This window comes from Tursiops truncatus, chromosome 4 (genome assembly GCF_011762595.2).
Source record: "Tursiops truncatus isolate mTurTru1 chromosome 4, mTurTru1.mat.Y, whole genome shotgun sequence".
In the NCBI taxonomy this organism is placed as follows: domain Eukaryota; kingdom Metazoa; phylum Chordata; class Mammalia; order Artiodactyla; family Delphinidae; genus Tursiops; species Tursiops truncatus.
In genome coordinates this window covers 56,555,063-56,573,600 of record NC_047037.1, presented here as the reverse complement: position 1 = coordinate 56,573,600, position 18,538 = coordinate 56,555,063, and the positions used below count along the sequence as shown (strand labels likewise).

At 35.1% G+C, this 18,538-nt stretch overlaps 1 protein-coding gene across 5 annotated transcripts in view; it reads left to right on the top strand.

Moving 5' to 3' along the window:
* The window catches only part of GNB4 (G protein subunit beta 4), a 69,039-nt gene that overhangs the window by 41,670 nt on the left and 8,831 nt on the right, over positions 1-18,538 (top strand). For 4 of the 5 annotated variants that reach the window (XM_033855501.2, XM_004318358.4, XM_019946149.3 and 1 more), the window contains 6 exons: positions 7,605-7,643; positions 8,354-8,460; positions 10,623-10,686; positions 12,329-12,491; positions 13,537-13,603; positions 13,706-13,907. In XM_033855501.2, the coding sequence (XP_033711392.1) occupies positions 7,605-7,643; positions 8,354-8,460; positions 10,623-10,686; positions 12,329-12,491; positions 13,537-13,603; positions 13,706-13,907 (642 nt within the window). Of the gene's footprint in view, positions 1-2,339; positions 2,509-7,604; positions 7,644-8,353; positions 8,461-10,622; positions 10,687-12,328; positions 12,492-13,536; positions 13,604-13,705; positions 13,908-18,538 lie in introns of all 5 variants that reach the window. The other variant, XM_073803919.1, reaches the window with a different exon arrangement.

Below are 18,538 nucleotides of genomic sequence, written 5' to 3'. Positions count from 1 at the left end.
GTCATCTGCAAGTAGCAATAGTTTTACTTCTTCCTATCAAATTTGGATGCCCTTTATTGATTTTATTTCTTTTCTTTGCCTAATCACTCTGGCTAGGACTTCCAATGCTATGCTGAATCCAAGTGGCAAGCATGGGCATCCTTGCCTTGCTCCTGATCTTAGAGGGAAAACGTTCAGCTTTTCACCATTGAGTATCTTATATATGTCATATATGGCCTTTATCATGTTGAGGTACATTCCCTCTATATCCACTTCGTTGAGAATTTTTATCATAAATGGATATTGGATATTGAATTTTGTCAAAAGCTTTTTATGCATCTGTTGAGGTGATTTTATGATATTTATCCTTCATTTTGTTAATGTGGTGTATCACATTGATTGATTTGTGGGTGTTGAACCATACTTGCATCCCTTGAATAAATCCCACTTGATCATGGTGTATGATCCTTTTGATGTGTTGTTGAATTCTGTTTGTTAATATTTCCTTGAGGATTTTTGAATCTATGTTCGTCAGGGATATTGGCCTACGATTTTCATTTCTTGTGGTGTTCTTGTCTGGAGTGACTGGCCAATCACTTGGTCATGTGCTGATCTCATTTAATGCTTGTAGCAACCCTATGAGGTAGATGGTGTTACTTCGTAGCTGAGGAGACTGAGCCTCAGTGAGATTAAGTAACTGGCGAAGGTAACATAACTATGAAGTGGTAGATCAGGACTCAAGCCAGGTGTATTTTGGTTCCAGAGCCCGTGCCATAGGTACCCCTGTGGCCCTGCCTCCCCATCATGTCTGCTAAGATCCGGCTCTGTAGCCTGTGCTGTAGCCACATGAATCTGGTTGTCATTCCCTGAACATGCATTGCTCTTTTCCACTTTGTTGCCTTTTATCAAATGGTTTCCTTTGCCTGGAATTATACTACCTCTGCTCTGATTTTGTTCCTGGGACTTGTATTCATTGAATCCTAGTCTTCCTCTCAAAAACCTCACCAGAGTCCTGCACTTGGATTTCTTATTCTTTTGTTGGAAGGCAGCGTTGCCTGGTGGAAAGGACATGGATTCCATCTTTTAATTATTTTGTGGCCAGGACGTGTTTACAGCTTTTTTTGATGCTTAATGTCTCTGCCCACTATATAGGTTTGCGGAGAGGAGTAAACAAAATGACATGTAAAGGATTTAGATCAATGCCAGTAAGTGGCAGTTCCTTACTTGTACAGCCCTTTGGATTTGTGTTACAAGGCTGATTACAGCCCACCTGATATTATCGTTCCTTGTGCACATTTGTCTTTACTACCTGTGCTTGGCTGGGAAATTCTGTGTTTTAATTATCTTTGTATCTCACCAGCATCCAAGCAGAATGTCATGGGCATAGTTGCTCACTGAATCATCTTCCGTGATTTCAAGTAACCATGTGTATGTAAAATACCATGTACTTTTCTTATCAGTTTAATCATGTCATGCTATATTTAAAGACCATTTCTTCCTTCTTTCCTTTTTTCCCCCTTAATTCCAGAAATATATTTTAACTATATATTTAACTATGGTATAAACACATGACATAATAGAAATGTATGCTATTTGGTGCAATACATGATTCATTTAAAAAGTTTATTTTATTTTATATTGGAGTAGCATTGATTATAATTCATTTTAAGTTAAAAAAACAGAAATAGAGAAAATGTAGATTGTCTTTTGTAATTGTTACTTGTTTGATTTGGAGTGAGAAACACCACTTTTATTTTGCAGAAAGATATTAATATCAGAGCTTTATTTTTTAAGGTGGGCAATAAGGAATTCAGCTGTTAATTGGGAATGATTCTCTTAATATTCCGTTTTATAATGGATAAAAGTGTTCATAAGTTCAGTAATTTTAACTTGCAGTGTTTTAATTGTGTTGTTAATATTAAGGTAAGCTCTATGAGGGCAGGGATTTCTGGTTTGTCTACTGCTCTATCCATGGTGCCTAGCATAGTACCTGACACAGTGTGCAACAGATTTTTTTATTGAATGACTGAATTAAGAAAGATGATCTAAACAGTGATAGTTCATTTTCATAAAGCTTAAAATCAGAGAGCTCTTTTTAGAATTGTCTTCTACTCCAGCATTTTTGGACATGGCTCAGGCTGTCACTGTTGTTTCTGGAAATTCTTTTCATTGTAGGAAAGTGGGCTAAATTATTCCTTGCCAAATGAGGTTTCTAAACCCACAATCTGAGAATGAGAGAATCAAATCATATGTTTGTGTAACTACTTATGAACACCCTTACATAGAAATATTCTAAGTGCTTATAAATAGGTTGAAAAGGCTGCCAAAAAGATTGCATACTTATCCAGTCTTTGTTGCAGACGGTGGCAGGCATCCCCTGGCTGAATGGAACAGGTTGTCCTTTGGGGACAGTAATTCAACAAATCGTGTGTGCCTCTCTGCACAGAAGCGTGCACAGCACACTGGGGAAGAACAAAGTTGAAGACAACACTACCCTAACCTTTGGGGGAAAAAATTGGAACAAATCTAGTAGGAAGAATTAATTGTGCTTCCCATGTATATGAATCCTCTAAATTTATTATTAACTGATAAACTTGATTTAAAACATTTTGTTGCTTATTAAACATGTTCTTTGTTTGCCGTTACTTATTTTGTTTCACTATCTTCTGTTTAATAATTCTCTTCAGTTTGTGTAAAAATTTAAGGTCTTTTTGAAAGACTACCCTATAATACTTAGGCAAAAACACCTGCTTACATGTAGGGAATTTGCTTTTAATATAAAAATATAACTCATTATATAAAAAATTATTTTCCTGACCTACCGTATCTTTTTATCATGTTAGATCAAAAGTATTTTATTTCTGGGCTTCCCTGGTGGCTCAGTGGTTGAGAGTCCGCCTGACGATGCAGGGGACACGGGTTCGTGCCCCAGTCCAGGAAGATCCCACATGCCGCTGAGTGGCTGGGCCCGTGAGCCATGGCCGCTGGGCCTGCACGTCCGGAGCCTGTGCTCCACAATGGGAGAGGCCGCAACAGTGAGAGGCCCGTGTACCGCAAAAAAAAAAAAAAAGTATTTTATTTCTAATAACACCTGTATACAGTATATTTGCAAAGTATTTTAAAGAAGTGTTATTTTTTAATTAAAAAATTTTAATTGAGGTATAGTTGTGCAATATTATATAAGTTTCAGATGTACAACATAGTGATTCATAATTTTTAAAGGTTATATTCCTTTAAAATATTCCTTATTTTAAAGGTTATATTATAAAATATTGGCTATATTCCCTGTGTTGTGCAATATGTCCTTGTAGCTTATTTATTTTATACATAGTAGTTTATACCTCTTAATTTCCTAAGCCTATCTTGCCCCTCCCTCTTCCCTCTCCCCACTGGTAACCAGTAGTTTGCTCTCTATATCTGTAAGTCTTTTTCTTTTTTGTTGTATTCACTAGTTTGTTTTATTCTTTAGATTCCACATCTAAGTGATATCATACAATATTTGTCTCAACTAAAAGCTGCTTCTTTGAAAACATAAACAAAATTGATAAAGCTTTAGCCAGAGTCATCAAGAAAAAAGGGAGAGGGCTCAAATCAATAAAATTAGAAATGAAAAAGGAGAAGTTACAATGGACACCACAGAAATACAAAGGATCCTAAGACACTACTACAAGCAACTATATGACAATAAGCTGGACAACTTAGAAGAAATGGACGAATTTTTAGAAAGGTACAACCTTCCAAGACTGAACCAGGAAGAAATAGAAAATATGAACAGCAGAATCACAAGTACTGAAATTGAAACTGTGATTAAAAAGCCTCCAACAAACAAAAGTCCAGGACCAGATGGCTTCACAGGCGAATTCTATCAAACATTTAGAGAAGAGTTAACACTTATCCTTCTGAAACTATTCCAAAAAATTTCAGAGGAAGGAACACTCCCAATCTCATTCTATGTGGCCACCATCACCCTGATACCAAAACCAGACAAAGATACCACACAAAAAAGAAAATTACAGGTCAGTATCACTGATGAACATAAATGCAAAAATCCTCAACAAAATACTAGCAAGCCAGATCCAATATACATTAAAAGGATCATACACCATGATCAAGTGGGATTTATTCCAAGGATGCAAGAATTTTTCAATATCTGCAAATCAATCAGTGTGATACACCACATTAAGAAATTGAAGAATAAACACCATATGATCATCTCAGTAGATGCAAGAAGAAGCTTTTGACGCAATTCAACACCCATTTATGATAAAAAACTCTCCAGAAGGTGGGCATAGAGGGAACCTACCAACATAATAAAGACCATATATGACAAACCCACAGCAAACATCATACTTAATGGTGGAGAGCTGAAAGCATTTCCTCTAACATCAGGAACAAGAATGTCCACTCTCACCACTTTTATTCAACATGGTTTTGGAAGTCCTAGCCATGGCAATCAGAGAAGAAAAAAATATATAAGGAGGACTTCCCTGGTTGTCCAGTGGTTAAGACTCTGCCCTTCCACTGCAGGGTCTTAGTTGCGGCATGTGGGATCTTTTGTTGTGGTCCACAGGCTCTTCGTTGCAGCGTGCAGCCTTCTCTCTAGTTGTGGCGCACAGGCTCCAGAGCGCATGGGCTCAGTAGTTGCAGTGCGTGGACTCTCTAGTTGTGGCACACAGGCAAAGTAAGTCAGAAAGAGAAAGACATACCATATGATATCACTTATATGTGGAATCTAAAATATGGCACAAATGAACCTATCTGTGAAACAGAACCAGATTTGCAAAGATAGAGATCAGACTTGTGACACAGAGATCAGACTTGTGGTTGCCAAGGGGGAGGGGGGAGGGAGAGGGATGGACTGGGAATTTGGAGTTGGTAGGTGCAAACTATTACATTTAGAGTGGGTAACCAACAAGGTCCTATAGTATAGCACAGGGAACTATATCCAATCTCCTGGGATAAACCAAAATGGAAAAGAATATTTAAAAAAAAGTATATATGTGTAAAACTGAGTCAACTTGGCTGTACAGCAGAGATTGGCACAACATTGTAAATCAACTCTACTTTGATTTAAAAAAATAAAGTCTACTTTGTTTGATATGAATATTGGTACTCCAGCTTTCTTTTGATTTCTGTTTGCATGGAATACCTTTTTTACATCCCCTCGCTTTCAGGCTGTATGTGTCCCTAGATCTGAAGTGGGTCTCTTGTAGACAGCATATGTACAGGTCTTGTTTTTGCATCCATTCAGCCAGTCTGTGTCTTTTGGTTGGAGCATTTAATCCATTTACATTTAAGGTAATTATCGATATGTTCTTATTGCCGTTTTGTTAGTTGTTTAGGATTTGTTTTGGTAGGTCTGTTTTCTTCCCCTTTTGTTCTCCTGTGATTTGATGACTATCTTTAGTCTTGTGTTTGGATTGCTTTTTCTTTTTTGTGTGTGTATCTATTGTAGATTTTCACTTTGCGGTTATCATGAGGTTTTGATATAGCAGTCTATATATATACAAGATTGTTTTGACTTGCTGGTCTTTTAATTTCAAATATATTTCAATTATCCTGCATTTGCATTCTCCTCATGATTGCTGGTTTTGATATCATATTTGTTTGGGGATGATTTTCTACCTTTACTCTATGTTTGCCTTTACTGGTGAGCATTCCTTTTTGTAATTCTCTTGTTTCTAGTTGTGGCCTTTTCTTTTCTGTCTAGAGATGTTCCTTTAACATTTGTTGTAAAGCTGGTTTGGTGGTGTTCTGCCTATGTTTTCATCTAGGAGTTTTATGGTTTCTGGTCTTACATTTAGGTCTGCAATCCATTTTGAGTTTATTTTTGTATATGGTATTAGAGAGTGTTCTAATTTCATTCTTTTACATGTAGCTGTCAAGTTTTCAAGTACTATGTATTTTTTAAAATATTTCTGAAATGACTTGGGTTATACTGTAAATACTCTTCCCATCACCTCAATTTCTAGTTGCCAGAACAAATAGAAGGGAACTCAGAACTCTTGCATTTTGGTGATGCTTATTAACAAATATAACTCTGAATACAATGGGCTTATTAAATCAGTCTAGTTCAGTTTATTGGGGGGATGCAATTAAAAATCTTTTAACCATAAACCAAAAGTATATTTGTGCAATAGAATAGAATTGTGTGTCTATATATAAAGCCATATATCTATGGCCAATTGATTTTTTAGCAAGGGTAACAAGACAATTCAATAGGGAAAGAATAGTCTTTTCAACAAATATTGCTGGGACAGCTAGATATCCACATGTAAAAGAATGAGTTTGGACTCATACCTCATACCATATATAAAAATTAACTCAAAATGGCACCTAAATGTAACAGCTGAAAGTGTAGAATTTTTAGAAGTAAACCTAGTTGTTAATCTTTGTGACCTTGAATTAGGCAACAGTTTAATATGACACTAAAGCACAAGCAAGAAAGAAAAAAATAGATAAATATACAAATTGGTCTTCATCAAAACTATAAAAACTTGTGTGTCAGAGGAAACTATCAAGAAAGTGAGAACTCAACCTACAGAATGGGAGAAAATATTTGCAAATCATAATCTGATAAGGGTCTAGTATCCAGAATATATAAAGAACTCCTATAACTCAACAATAAACACATAACCCAATTTAAAAATGAGCAAAGAAGTTGATAGACATTTCTCCAAAGAAGATATCCAAATGGCTAATAAGCGCATGTGAAGACACTCCACTTGAAAAGATGCTTAGCATCACTAATCATTAGGGAAATGCAAATCAAAACCACACTAAGATGCCATTTGACATCCACTAAGATGGCTGTAATAGTTTTTTTTTAAGAAGAAGAAGAATAAAAAGACAAGAACAGTGTTGGTGAGGACATGAAGAAATTAGAACCCTCATACATTCCTTGTGGATATGTAAAGTGGAGCAGCTACTGTGAAAAACCATTTGACAGTTTCTTAAAATGTTAAACATAGTTGCCATATCACCCACCAATTCCACTTTTAGGTATATACCCAGGATAATTGAAAAGGTATGTTCAAAGCATCATTAATCATAAAACCAAAAAGTAGAAACAGCATAAATGTCCATCATATTAACTAATGGGTAAACCAAATGTCATATTTTTATACCGTGGAATATTACTCAGCCATAAAAAGAAATGAAATACTGACACATGCTACAACTGAATGAACCTTGAAAACATTACACTAAGTGAAAGAAGCCAGACACAAGAAAGGTCATATATTGTATGATTCCGTTTGTATGCAATGTCCAGAATGAGCGATCCATTGGAAAGTAAATTAGTGATCACCTGGGGATGGGGGAAGAGGGAATTGGAAGGTATAGGGATTCTTTTTTGGAGTGATGGAAACGTTCTGGAATTAGGTAATGGGGATGGTTGCACAGCATTGTAAATATGCTAACCAACCCAACTACACACCTTAAAAATGATTAAAATGGTTAATTTTATGTTATGTGAATTTCATCTCATTAAACCTTTTAAAAATAAAGATTGTGTGGTACAGTAAGAAGTATATTTCAAATCTATATTTCCAATGAAAGTATTATTTTAAATCATATCTAGGGATTTCCATATCTAAATGTATAATTATCTTTCTTTACTTCAGGATGCTAGAAAAGCATGTAATGATGCCACGCTTGTTCAGGTAAAATTTTTATTTTTCCTCAATTCATTTTATTAATTCACATGAAACTGCTTGATACTGATGCAAATGATGTTCAGATTCTCTTTATTAGTGTTTAATTGAAAGGAATATGAGATCTCTATTTAAAAACACTTTGTAATTTGTCAGATGCTGGTAGAAGTGCTTTTTAAAGCATACCTGTTAAAATGGAAGTCCGAAAAAATACAATAAAAATATGTACGTTCATATAGTATATGTTTCTTTTTAGGTAGCTTCTGATTCTTTTGATATGCCCTGGTTAAGATCTTTTTTTCTCATATAAACTATTAGGAAGGTTTCATTAGTTTAATTATTATTGATCATTTTTATTAAGGAGATATTTTATGTGTTGTTTAAATATAAAATTGGCTTTCTTTAGATAGTTAAAATTAGAAATGTTTTACTATTTGATCATCTATTAGATTTTTATTTGTAGCTGATTTTTAATAAGGTTGGAAGGTATGTCTGTTCTTTTTACTAAATAGTCTACAGAAGATGTTCTCGCTGGAAGGTGTGCAAATATACTTTTTCTTGAACAACATATTAATCCTATAATGACTCTAGGAATTATTAAAATACCTTCAATAGCTATAAATTTGTTTTATGTCTGCTTTTTTGCCTATTAATTGTTTCTACTTTATTTTCTGAGCTATGTCTAAGGTAAAGAATGACATTCTCGTCACTTCCTGTAGATCACGTCAAATATGGATTCCGTGGGTCGAATACAAATGCGAACAAGACGTACACTGAGGGGTCACCTAGCTAAAATCTATGCTATGCACTGGGGATATGATTCGAGGTTTGTACCTGCCATTTTCAGACTGTGTGCAGAATTATTTTTGTTGAGTCATCATTTGCATTTTCTTTTTAGAAACAACCTATATCTATGAAGTATTTGCAGAAAATGCATCTAATGTGAACGCTTTGCTTTTAATAAAAGTATTCATTGATACTTTAAAAGTTTAGAAACCTTTAATATGGAAAACAGATTTACCTCTCAGAAATATCCTTTATCAAATGATTTAGGCAAAGCGTTTAGGATTTCTTTTCTTTGCAGTGGGGTATTATACTTTTTTTTTTAACATGCCAAGGCAGTTTTATTGTGTATTAACATTGAAATTTCAGTTAATAAGGAAATACTTGTTGAATATTGCTATGTACAAGTTACCAGATCTTGCCGTAATTATTTATTACCTAAATTCACAAAGGATGGAATTACATAAAACAATGACATTTTTGAATACATCTTTTATTCCCCTAACCCCATCATACAAGTGTGTGTACACACACACACACACAGCCGCCATCTGGAGTGCAGTTGGATGGTTGGTCTTGATGATTTACTTTGTTCATAGGGTCACAGTGTGGCCTGTGCTTTTTCCAGAGTGTCTGGCACTGCTTCCATAGTGGTTGACTTGTTCCTTTGATTTGGTTCATCTAATTGGGAAAAAGTCTTAACTAAAAAATTATTTTTTAATAGAAGTTGCATACTTTTTCTCTTCTTCCAGGAGAACCTAAAAATGTTGCTACCTGTTGCTAATGCCTGGCACATCTTGATGTAAATAAGATACTTGAATACAGTAATATAGAACTTGTGCCTCTTAGGAGGGAATAAATAAAATTATATAACTGGCAACTGACATAAAGCTAGGCCAAATGTTTTATTCTTTTTCTTGAAGAAGTTTAAGAAGTAATCTGCCCATTGAGATAGCAAATGTGTAAAATACAATCACTTGAAACAATGTTAATGGTTCTTACTTTCTTATAGTTTTCTCAAGACTATTAATCTTAATAGAGAACCCAAAGTGTCAACAGAACCTATCTCACATTGTCTTTCTACCCATTCTGATTATCAACTTGTAACTTAATGTCCTTCTCAACTCAATGCTGATGATGCCAACTGATTTTTGAAGAACTTCAGGTTCCATCCCATACCCTGTGGTTAGATCTTCCCTTTCATAAAACTTACAGTAATTGCTGCATAAGAACCTGATGTTATTTACCTACAGTGAAGGGTGATGGGGACAGGAAGGTGATTCTTTTCACTGTATATCTATCCTTTTGTAGTTTTTGAATTTTATACCATAGTGAAAAATAAAATTCCAAAACAAAACAAAAAATTCAGTGGCAGGTAACTTAGTCAAGAGTTCATATTTAGCCTGGCAAACAGAGCTTTCTGTAGTTTAAGCCCAGTCCCCTTTTCTAAACTGTTATTCCCATTTCTTACAAACTCTGTGTAACTGGGAAATTCACAATTCCTGAAATACCTGTTGTATTTTTCCACTTCTTGCCATGGAACATACCCTCCTCATAGAACACAGACTTCTCTATCTTTAGCTTTCGAAATTCCATTTTTTCAAGACTTGTTTTCTTTTGCAAGACTACTTGAGTAACCCAGTTAGCACTTATTTGTCCCTCATTTGTTTTCCTATGGCCTTTATTTTATACCACTCCTCTGACTATTTTCATTTACCTAATTTATTTTATTAAATGTCTTATCCCCACCAGATGATGGAGGGCCCCAGGGTAGGCGGTATAGCCTGTTTTGTACCCATAACACTGCCTTGCATTCACAGGCTCTCTATTGATATTTTTAGATTGAATGAAATGTGGTTCTTAGGCTTATATGTACTCTACTGTCATTATATTTAAGTCAGTACATACTAAACCAGTCAGCTAATAGCTACCAGAATCTTGAATAAGAACTAGAATGTTGTTACCATGAAAAAGTTGTTATAACCAGAGACATTTCTAGTAAAATGTCTAAAAATATTTAATGTTGAAATTTTTTGGCATGCAGAATAGATTTTTTTTTACCTTGTGAGAATATTTTCTGGTATCAAGTTTTTAATTCGAAAAATTATTTTTGTCTTTTCTGAACTGTTCTACATTAATGCAATGCATAATTTAAACTACTTTTTTCCTCTAAATGTCACATTATTTTTGTGTTTGTTCCTCTAGGCTACTAGTCAGTGCTTCCCAAGATGGAAAATTAATTATTTGGGATAGCTATACAACAAATAAGGTAGAGTTTCTTAATCATCCTCTTACATAACCTTTTATTTGGTTTGATGTCCACCAATTCTTTCCTTTATTCTATTACTTCAAGCTTTAATTTCTTTCCAGGATAAATTTACTCCGTTAATTTTAACTCAGATCCTTTCTTTAGACCTAGTGTTTGCTTTTAATATTTAACCTTTTCTTTTTATTCCCAAGGACAACTACAGGAATATAGTTCAGTGTGTCTTATTTGAGTCCCATATTTCATACTTGAATATTAGAAGACAGTGTGCATCAGTTTTACATATAAATGATTTTTTTAAAAGGTCCCATTTCCTAATGTGACAGCGACCCTGCAATTTTTATTTTTAGTTGTGGATAAGCTAGAATGTTTTCACACTAGGCATTGATTTGTGTTTCTGGACTGCTCAGAAGATACAGTAGATTGGAGGCAAATTACAACTTGTTTAGATCCCTTGGTGGTAAAAGCCAGTGGGTCCTCTTAGTATGTCCACTGGAAGGAACCCCTGACATAGAGGTGTTGAGTGGTCATGAAGAAGCTCCAGGAAAATGCTCACAAGTCAAATACTTCTAGATTCTGTGTGCACTTATACCACTGTTTCTAGTAAAGATTTAGAAGTACTATTTTGTGAAATAAACAGTAACTTCAGCCTGGTTGAGAATTTAAAGCTAGCTAAGACACATTTGTAATATAATAGTTTTTCTGTATCAATCAGAATTGAGTGTGACTTTCAACTATATTTTCCTAAAACAGAAAAATATTCTTTTAGGTTAAGTGAGAGCATAGTAATCCCACGATGTGTTGATTCTGTGTATGGGCCACTTAGCCTTTATGTTCCCATTCACATTAAACTTTGCTACCTGACCTGCAAATGCTTGGTGTTGGGTAATAAGGCATCATACAGTTGTATGAGTAGATCAGTGCAAACTATTACCATTGTTTGAATTCGAGCCCAGAATATGTGTTATTAGAAGGTCATAGTTCTTTGTGGAAGAACCACTCTGTTCAACTCCAGTACTTGTATTATTCAGTGTTATGTTAGAGGAAATTCATCTTTTGAGCACTAACACAAAAACAAAAAATTTTGTTAAGTTCTTTAACATTTACACTTAATATTTCAAATGGCTCTGTTAGTGTTGAAATGTCCTACGTCCTTGTTATTCTTAAAAGAATACTTTCTGAAAAGAGCACTTAAATCCAAATGATTTGATAATAATACAGAAGATATAACAGGCATTTCAGTGTGCATTAGTATTTTATTTTATTTATTTATTTTTGCGGTACGCGGGCCTCTCTCTGTTGTGGCCTCTCCCGCTGCGGAGCACAGGCTCCGGACGCGCAGGCTCAGCGGCCATGGCTCACGGGCCCAGTCGCTCCGCGGCATGTGGGATCTTCCCGGACCGGGGCACGAACCCGTGTCCCCTGCATCTGCAGGCGGACTCTCAACCACTGCACCACCAGGGAAGCCCTAGTATTTTATTTTTTATTGTTCACTTTCTCAAACCATTTCATTTTTGTTTTACTTGGCCTATTTTTTAAGTACATTTAAATTGCAGTAATATTTGCTTCATTGTAAATAGGTTTGAAAAATTAATGACTGTTTTTGTACTCTTGACTTAGTTTTTGTGTTGTATTTGTCCTATAGATGCATGCTATTCCTTTGAGGTCCTCCTGGGTGATGACCTGTGCTTATGCTCCCTCTGGTAATTATGTTGCTTGTGGAGGACTGGACAACATCTGCTCTATATATAACTTGAAAACCAGAGAGGGAAATGTGAGAGTGAGCCGAGAGTTACCGGGTCACACGGGTGAGCATCACTACATATTGTCCTTTTCTCCTAAACCTGCTTCCTCCTGAAGAATGAGCTGATCAAGGAGAAGGAGTGACACAGTGAGATCAGCTGGCCAAAGGATGCATATTAATCAAGTGAGAGTAGAAATTACCATGAATCTGGGAAACACTGACTTTCTATAATTATACAAATGATGACCATACTTCTATTTTTCTTTCAAAAAAGTATTGTTTTTAATATTGTACATCAACTATACATCAATGAAAAAGAAAGAAAATAAATAAATAACTCCAAAAAATAGTATTGCTTTTGTAAAAATTATAAATTTATTGCGAAAAATTCAAACAATAATGAAAAATACAAAAAGAAAGCAAATATAATTTTCTGTATTCTCTGCAAACCTATAGCAATTATGGGATTTTGGTGCTTAATTATGTAATTGAAAGTGTGTATCAAGATACATTTATGAAGTATTTTTCACTATGTGATAGTGCATTCAGTGTGCACACCATAGTTCAGTAATATAGTATTTGGTTAGCAGTGTTAATTAGGAATTTATCACCACTCACCAGGTTTCAGCCTCTCTGGATTCTTGGAAGTACTATTTGGCTGTGCTTTTTACACAATCTTAATAATGGTATTGTTCCTGAAATTTCCATATTTTGAAGCACAGGTGAATTCTGAGCATTTGAGTGCCACCTTTCCTTCCCTGAGGTTTTTAAAATATTTCTCCAAGGTACTTAACCAAGTCTGCTATAGATTATAATAGATATTTGTATTAAGGAGTATCTTTCTCTTAGGTAATTGTAGTAGGTGGAAAGGACTGTGTCTTTTACACAAGTTTATAACTGAGTCATCAACACAGTAAATACCTAAGAGAGTTTGTTGATAAAATTCAGTTGCAGGCAGCATAGAGTTGGAAGTAATTAAAAGTAGAACTATAGATTATATTAACAAACACTTGCCCAGGTATTATATGTTTAAAAATATATATTACTGTTTCATACGGTAATTGAATTAATCAGTGATAACCTAACATTTGTTACTCTCTATGCTGTAGGCTACTTGTCCTGCTGTCGTTTTTTAGATGACAGCCAAATTGTTACAAGTTCAGGAGATACAACTTGGTAAGTTTATTCCAGAAGATTACTGATTTTGAGGTTGAGGGTGGTAGTAGGAACTAATGTAAGAAAAGAGCAGTCATTAATTATTTCTGTTTTTAATTATAGTGCTTTATGGGACATTGAAACTGCCCAGCAGACCACTACATTCACTGGGCATTCTGGAGATGTGATGAGTCTTTCTCTGAGTCCTGACATGAGGACTTTTGTTTCTGGTGCTTGTGATGCCTCTTCAAAATTATGGGATATTCGAGATGGAATGTGTAGACAGTCTTTCACTGGCCATGTGTCGGATATTAATGCTGTCAGTGTAAGTGAAGAGCATTTCTAAGGAAAATTTATTGTGCGTATAAAGTGTTGAACTCTACAGTATGATTTTAACAACAGATTCCCTTCAAGCATTCTTATAAATAGTATGCTTTTGTAACATTTAACCCCCAAATAACAAGGGTTTGATTTTTTTTAATGGAAAGGTTTTAATCCATAGGCCTAGGTCCTTATTTGCAGGTAATCAGGAATAAGTTTTTTTTTTTTCTCCCAGATTTAGAGGGATAGATCATCTTGAGCAAACAAGCAGATCATGAGTATCAACAGTGTGTTCAGAGGAGAACAAAGTCCCATATCTCTGGGTCAAGGGAACAACCCAAAGAGAGACAGTCAGGAAGACAGAGGCAGCTGTTCAGTGTAGAGAGTATAGCTTTTGAAGTCAGCAAACTCTGGATCTTAGTTCTGCTGGGAACCAGCTGTGTGAGATCAGGTGGGCTACTTAACCTCTGTGAGCTACACATTCCTCAGTAGGAATAATGCTACCTACATTAAAGAATAATGTGAAGACTAAATGAAACTATAGACTGGATGCTCAATAAATGGTATAAATTATTTATAATCTCCTTCATATTGAAAACAAAAACCCTCAAACAGGTATCCACAAATAGATTAAGCCAGACAATAAGTACTTAGTTCTTATTTCAAAAAAGTATTGTTTTTAATATGGTACATCAACTATACATCAATGAAAAAGAAAGAAAATAAATAAATAACTCCAAAAATGAGAATGAACTAGTCATATGTCTTTATAAATTAAAACTAAAATGGCATTTTGAATGACAATCAAAATGATTTATCAAACAGTCAGCATTGAGGAGAGGGATACTAAGAGGAGGTGGGATACCGCTTGACTTAGGTAAATTGTCCTATGTGGATCAGATGCCAAAATGTATAGATATGACTAGAATTTCCTAAAGCACTGTAATTGCAAGTGTTTATGGGTGTAAGATACACTCTAATTTTGCAAGAAGATATTTTTTGGGAAAAATTTGTTTTTATTTATCATGTGCATATTGAAAGTCAATTTTATATAATCTTTAGAGAATATCAGAGAAAGTAAAGGCTTTGTTACCCCCACCCCCTATTAGGCCAACCTGGTTTAAGAGTAGAATTTTGGAATAGGCAAATGCAATCCTCTCCATCTCTCATCCCACCACGTTTATCACGTTGATGAGCTTCTCTTCTGTTCCTAGTTTGCTACAGATTTATCAGGAATGAGTGTTGAAGTTTATCAAATGTCTTTTCTTCATCTATTGAGATGATCATGTGGTTTTTCTTTTTCAGTCTGTTAAATGGTGAATTTACGTGGATTAGTTTTCAAATATTAACCCAACCCTACATTTCTAGGACAAACCTCACTTGGTTATAATGCATAATCCTTTTTAGTTACTAGTGGATTTGATTTGTTAAAATTTTAAAATTTGCATCCATATTGATAAGTTATTATATGATTTTTCATTTCTTGAAATGTTTTTTCAGATTTTGAAAGGGTTCCCTTTTTTCCACATCCTCTTCAGCATTTGTTTGTAGATTTTTTGATTATGGCCATTCTGACCAGTGTGAGATGATACCTCATTGTAGTTTTGATTTTAGTGATTTTAGTGATGCTGATAATTAGTGATGTTGAGCCATCTGTGTGTCTTCTTTGGAGAGATGTTTATTTAGATCTTCTGCCCATTTTTTGATTGGATTGTTTGTTTTTTTTGATATTGAGCTGCATGAGCTGTTTGTGTGTTTTGGAGATTAATCCCTTGTCACTCGCATCATTTGTAGATATTTTATGCCATTCTGTAGGTTGTCTTTTTGTTTTGTTAATATTTATTTATTTTCTTTATTTTTTTGGCTGTGTTGGGTCTTAGATGAGGCATGAAGGATCTTTTATTGCGGCACAGGCTCTTTGTTGTGGTGCATGGGCTTCTATCTAGTTGTGGCATGCAGATTTTCTCTCTCTGGTTGTGGCACGTGAGCTCCAGGGCACATGGGCTCTGTAGTTGCGGTACGTGGGCTCTCTCATCGAGGTGCACAAGCTCAGTAGTTGTGGTGCGCGGGCTTAGTTGCCCTGCGGCATGTGGAATCTTACTTCCCTGACCAGGAATTGAACCCACGTCCCCTGCATTGGAAGGTGGATTCTTTACCACTGGACCACCAGGGAAGTCCTTGTCTTTTTGTTTTGTTTATGGTTTCCTTTGCTATGCAAAACCTTTTAAATTTGATTAGGTTTAATTTGTTTATTTTTGTTTTTATTTCCATTACTCTAGGAAAGGATCCAAAAAGATATTGCTGCAATTTATGTCAAAGGGTGTTCTGCCTATGTTTTCCTCTAAGAGTTTTATAGTATCCAGTCTTATGCTTAGATCTTTAATCCATTTTGAGTTTATTTTTGTGTGTGGTGTTAGAGAATGTTCTACTTTCATTCTTTTCCATGTAGCTGTCCAGTTTTCCCAGCACCACTTATTGAAGAGACTGTCTTTTCCCCATTGTATATTCTTGCTTCCTTTGTTGTAGATTAATTGACCATAAGTGTGTGGTTTATTTCTGGGCTTTCTATCCTGTTCCATTGATCTGTGGATCAATGGAATCAAGTGTGTGTTTGTGCCAGTAACATACTGTTGTGATTACTGTAGCTTTGTAGTATACTCTGAAGTCAGGGAGCCTGATTCCTCCAGCTTTGTTTTTCTTTCTCAAGATTGCTTTGGCTATTCAGGGTCTTTTGTGTTTCCATACAAATTTAAAAATTTTTTGTTCTAGTTCTGTGAAAAAATGCCATTGGTAGTTTGATAGAGATTGCATTGAATCTGTAGATTGCCTTGGGTAGTATACTCACTTTGACAATATTGATTCTTCCAATTCAAGAACATGGTATAAGATTTCCTTTTTTATGGCTGAGTAATATTCCATTGTGTGTATGTATATGTGTGTGTCTGTGTGTGTGTACGTGTATATCTCACATCTTCTTTATCCATTCTTCTATCGATGGACACTGATGTTGCCTCCAGATCTTGGCTATTCTAAACAATGCTGCATTGAACAGGGTGCATGTATATCTTCTCCAATTAGTGTTTTTGTTTTCTTGAGGTAAATACACAGAAGTGAAATTGCTGGATCATATGGTAGTTCTATTTTTAATTTTTTGAGGAACCTACATACTGTTTTCCATAGTGGCTACACCAGTTTACATTCCCACCAACAACACATGAGGGATATTTTCTCCACATCCTTGCCAACACTTATTGTCTTTTTGATAATAACCATTTTGACAGGTGTGAGGTGCTGTCTCATTGTGGTTTTTATTTGCATTTCCTTGATGATTAGTAATGTTGAACATTTTTTCATGTGTCTATTTGCCATTTGTATGTCTTCTTTGGAAAAATGTCTCTTCAGTTCCTCTGCTCATATTTTAATTGGGTTGTTTGTTTTTTTGATATTGACTTTTGTGAATTCTTTGTATGTTTTGGATATATTGTTTGCAAATATCTCCTCCTATTCAGTAGGCTTCCTTTTCCTTTTGTCAGTAGTTTTCTTCACTGTGCAAAAGCTTTTTCTAGTTTGATGTAGTCCCATTTGTTTATTTTTGCTTTTCCTTGCCTGAGGAGACATCCAAGAAAAATACTGCTAAGACCACTGTCAAAGAGCATAGTGCCTGGGAACTCCCTGGTGGTCCAGTGGTTAGGACTTTGCACTTTCACTGCTGAGGGGGGCCTGAGTTTGATCCCTGGTCAGGGAACTAAGATCCCACAAGCTGTGCAACATGGCCAAAAAAAGAAAAAGAAAAGAAAAAAGCATATTGCCTGTGTTTTCTTCTAGGAGTTTTATGATTTCAGGTCTTACGTGTAAGTATTTAATCCGTTTTGAGTTTATTTTTATATATGGTGTGAGAAAGTCATCCAGTTTGATGCTTTTGCATCTAGCTGACCAGTTTTCCTGACACCATTTATTGAAGAGGCTGTCTTTTCCTCATTTTATATTCTTGCCTCCTTTGTTGTTGACTGTGTGTGCATGGGTTTATTTCTGGGCTTTCTGTTCTGTTCCATTGATCTATGTGTCTGTTTTAGTGTCAGTAACATACTGTTTTGATTACTATAGCTTTGTAGTAGTTTGAAATCAGGGAGAGTGATACCTCCAAAAAATTTCTTTATATTTTTAAAAAAGTAAAAAATATTAGAATGCAAATGACAAACTATAAAATATTTGCCACAAAGAAGATAAATTTATATTCTTCATTTTATTCCTACACATCAGCAGGTACTAACAGAGTAATACAGATGACCAATAGATACATGAAGTGATTTCCTCTTTGTAAAAAGTGTTGAGTAGTGCCACAGTATCTGAGAAAGGGGATTCACAAACTAATGCATAGTTTTCTTTACTACTAGCTTAACTTTATAACCTAGCCTAACTGGATGATTTTTGTTCTCTTTTATAAAATGTTTCCTATTTATTTCTCATAATGAGATTATTGGAACATTTAAGAGTATACATACATATATAAATTCTATAAATAGTAATATTTGATTTAAACATTTTAGTAAGACATATGGAGGACCAGAGCCAGGATGTTTTGAGTACTTGCTTTGTGCTGAACAGTGGGTTATGGGTACTGTGCATGTGTTATTT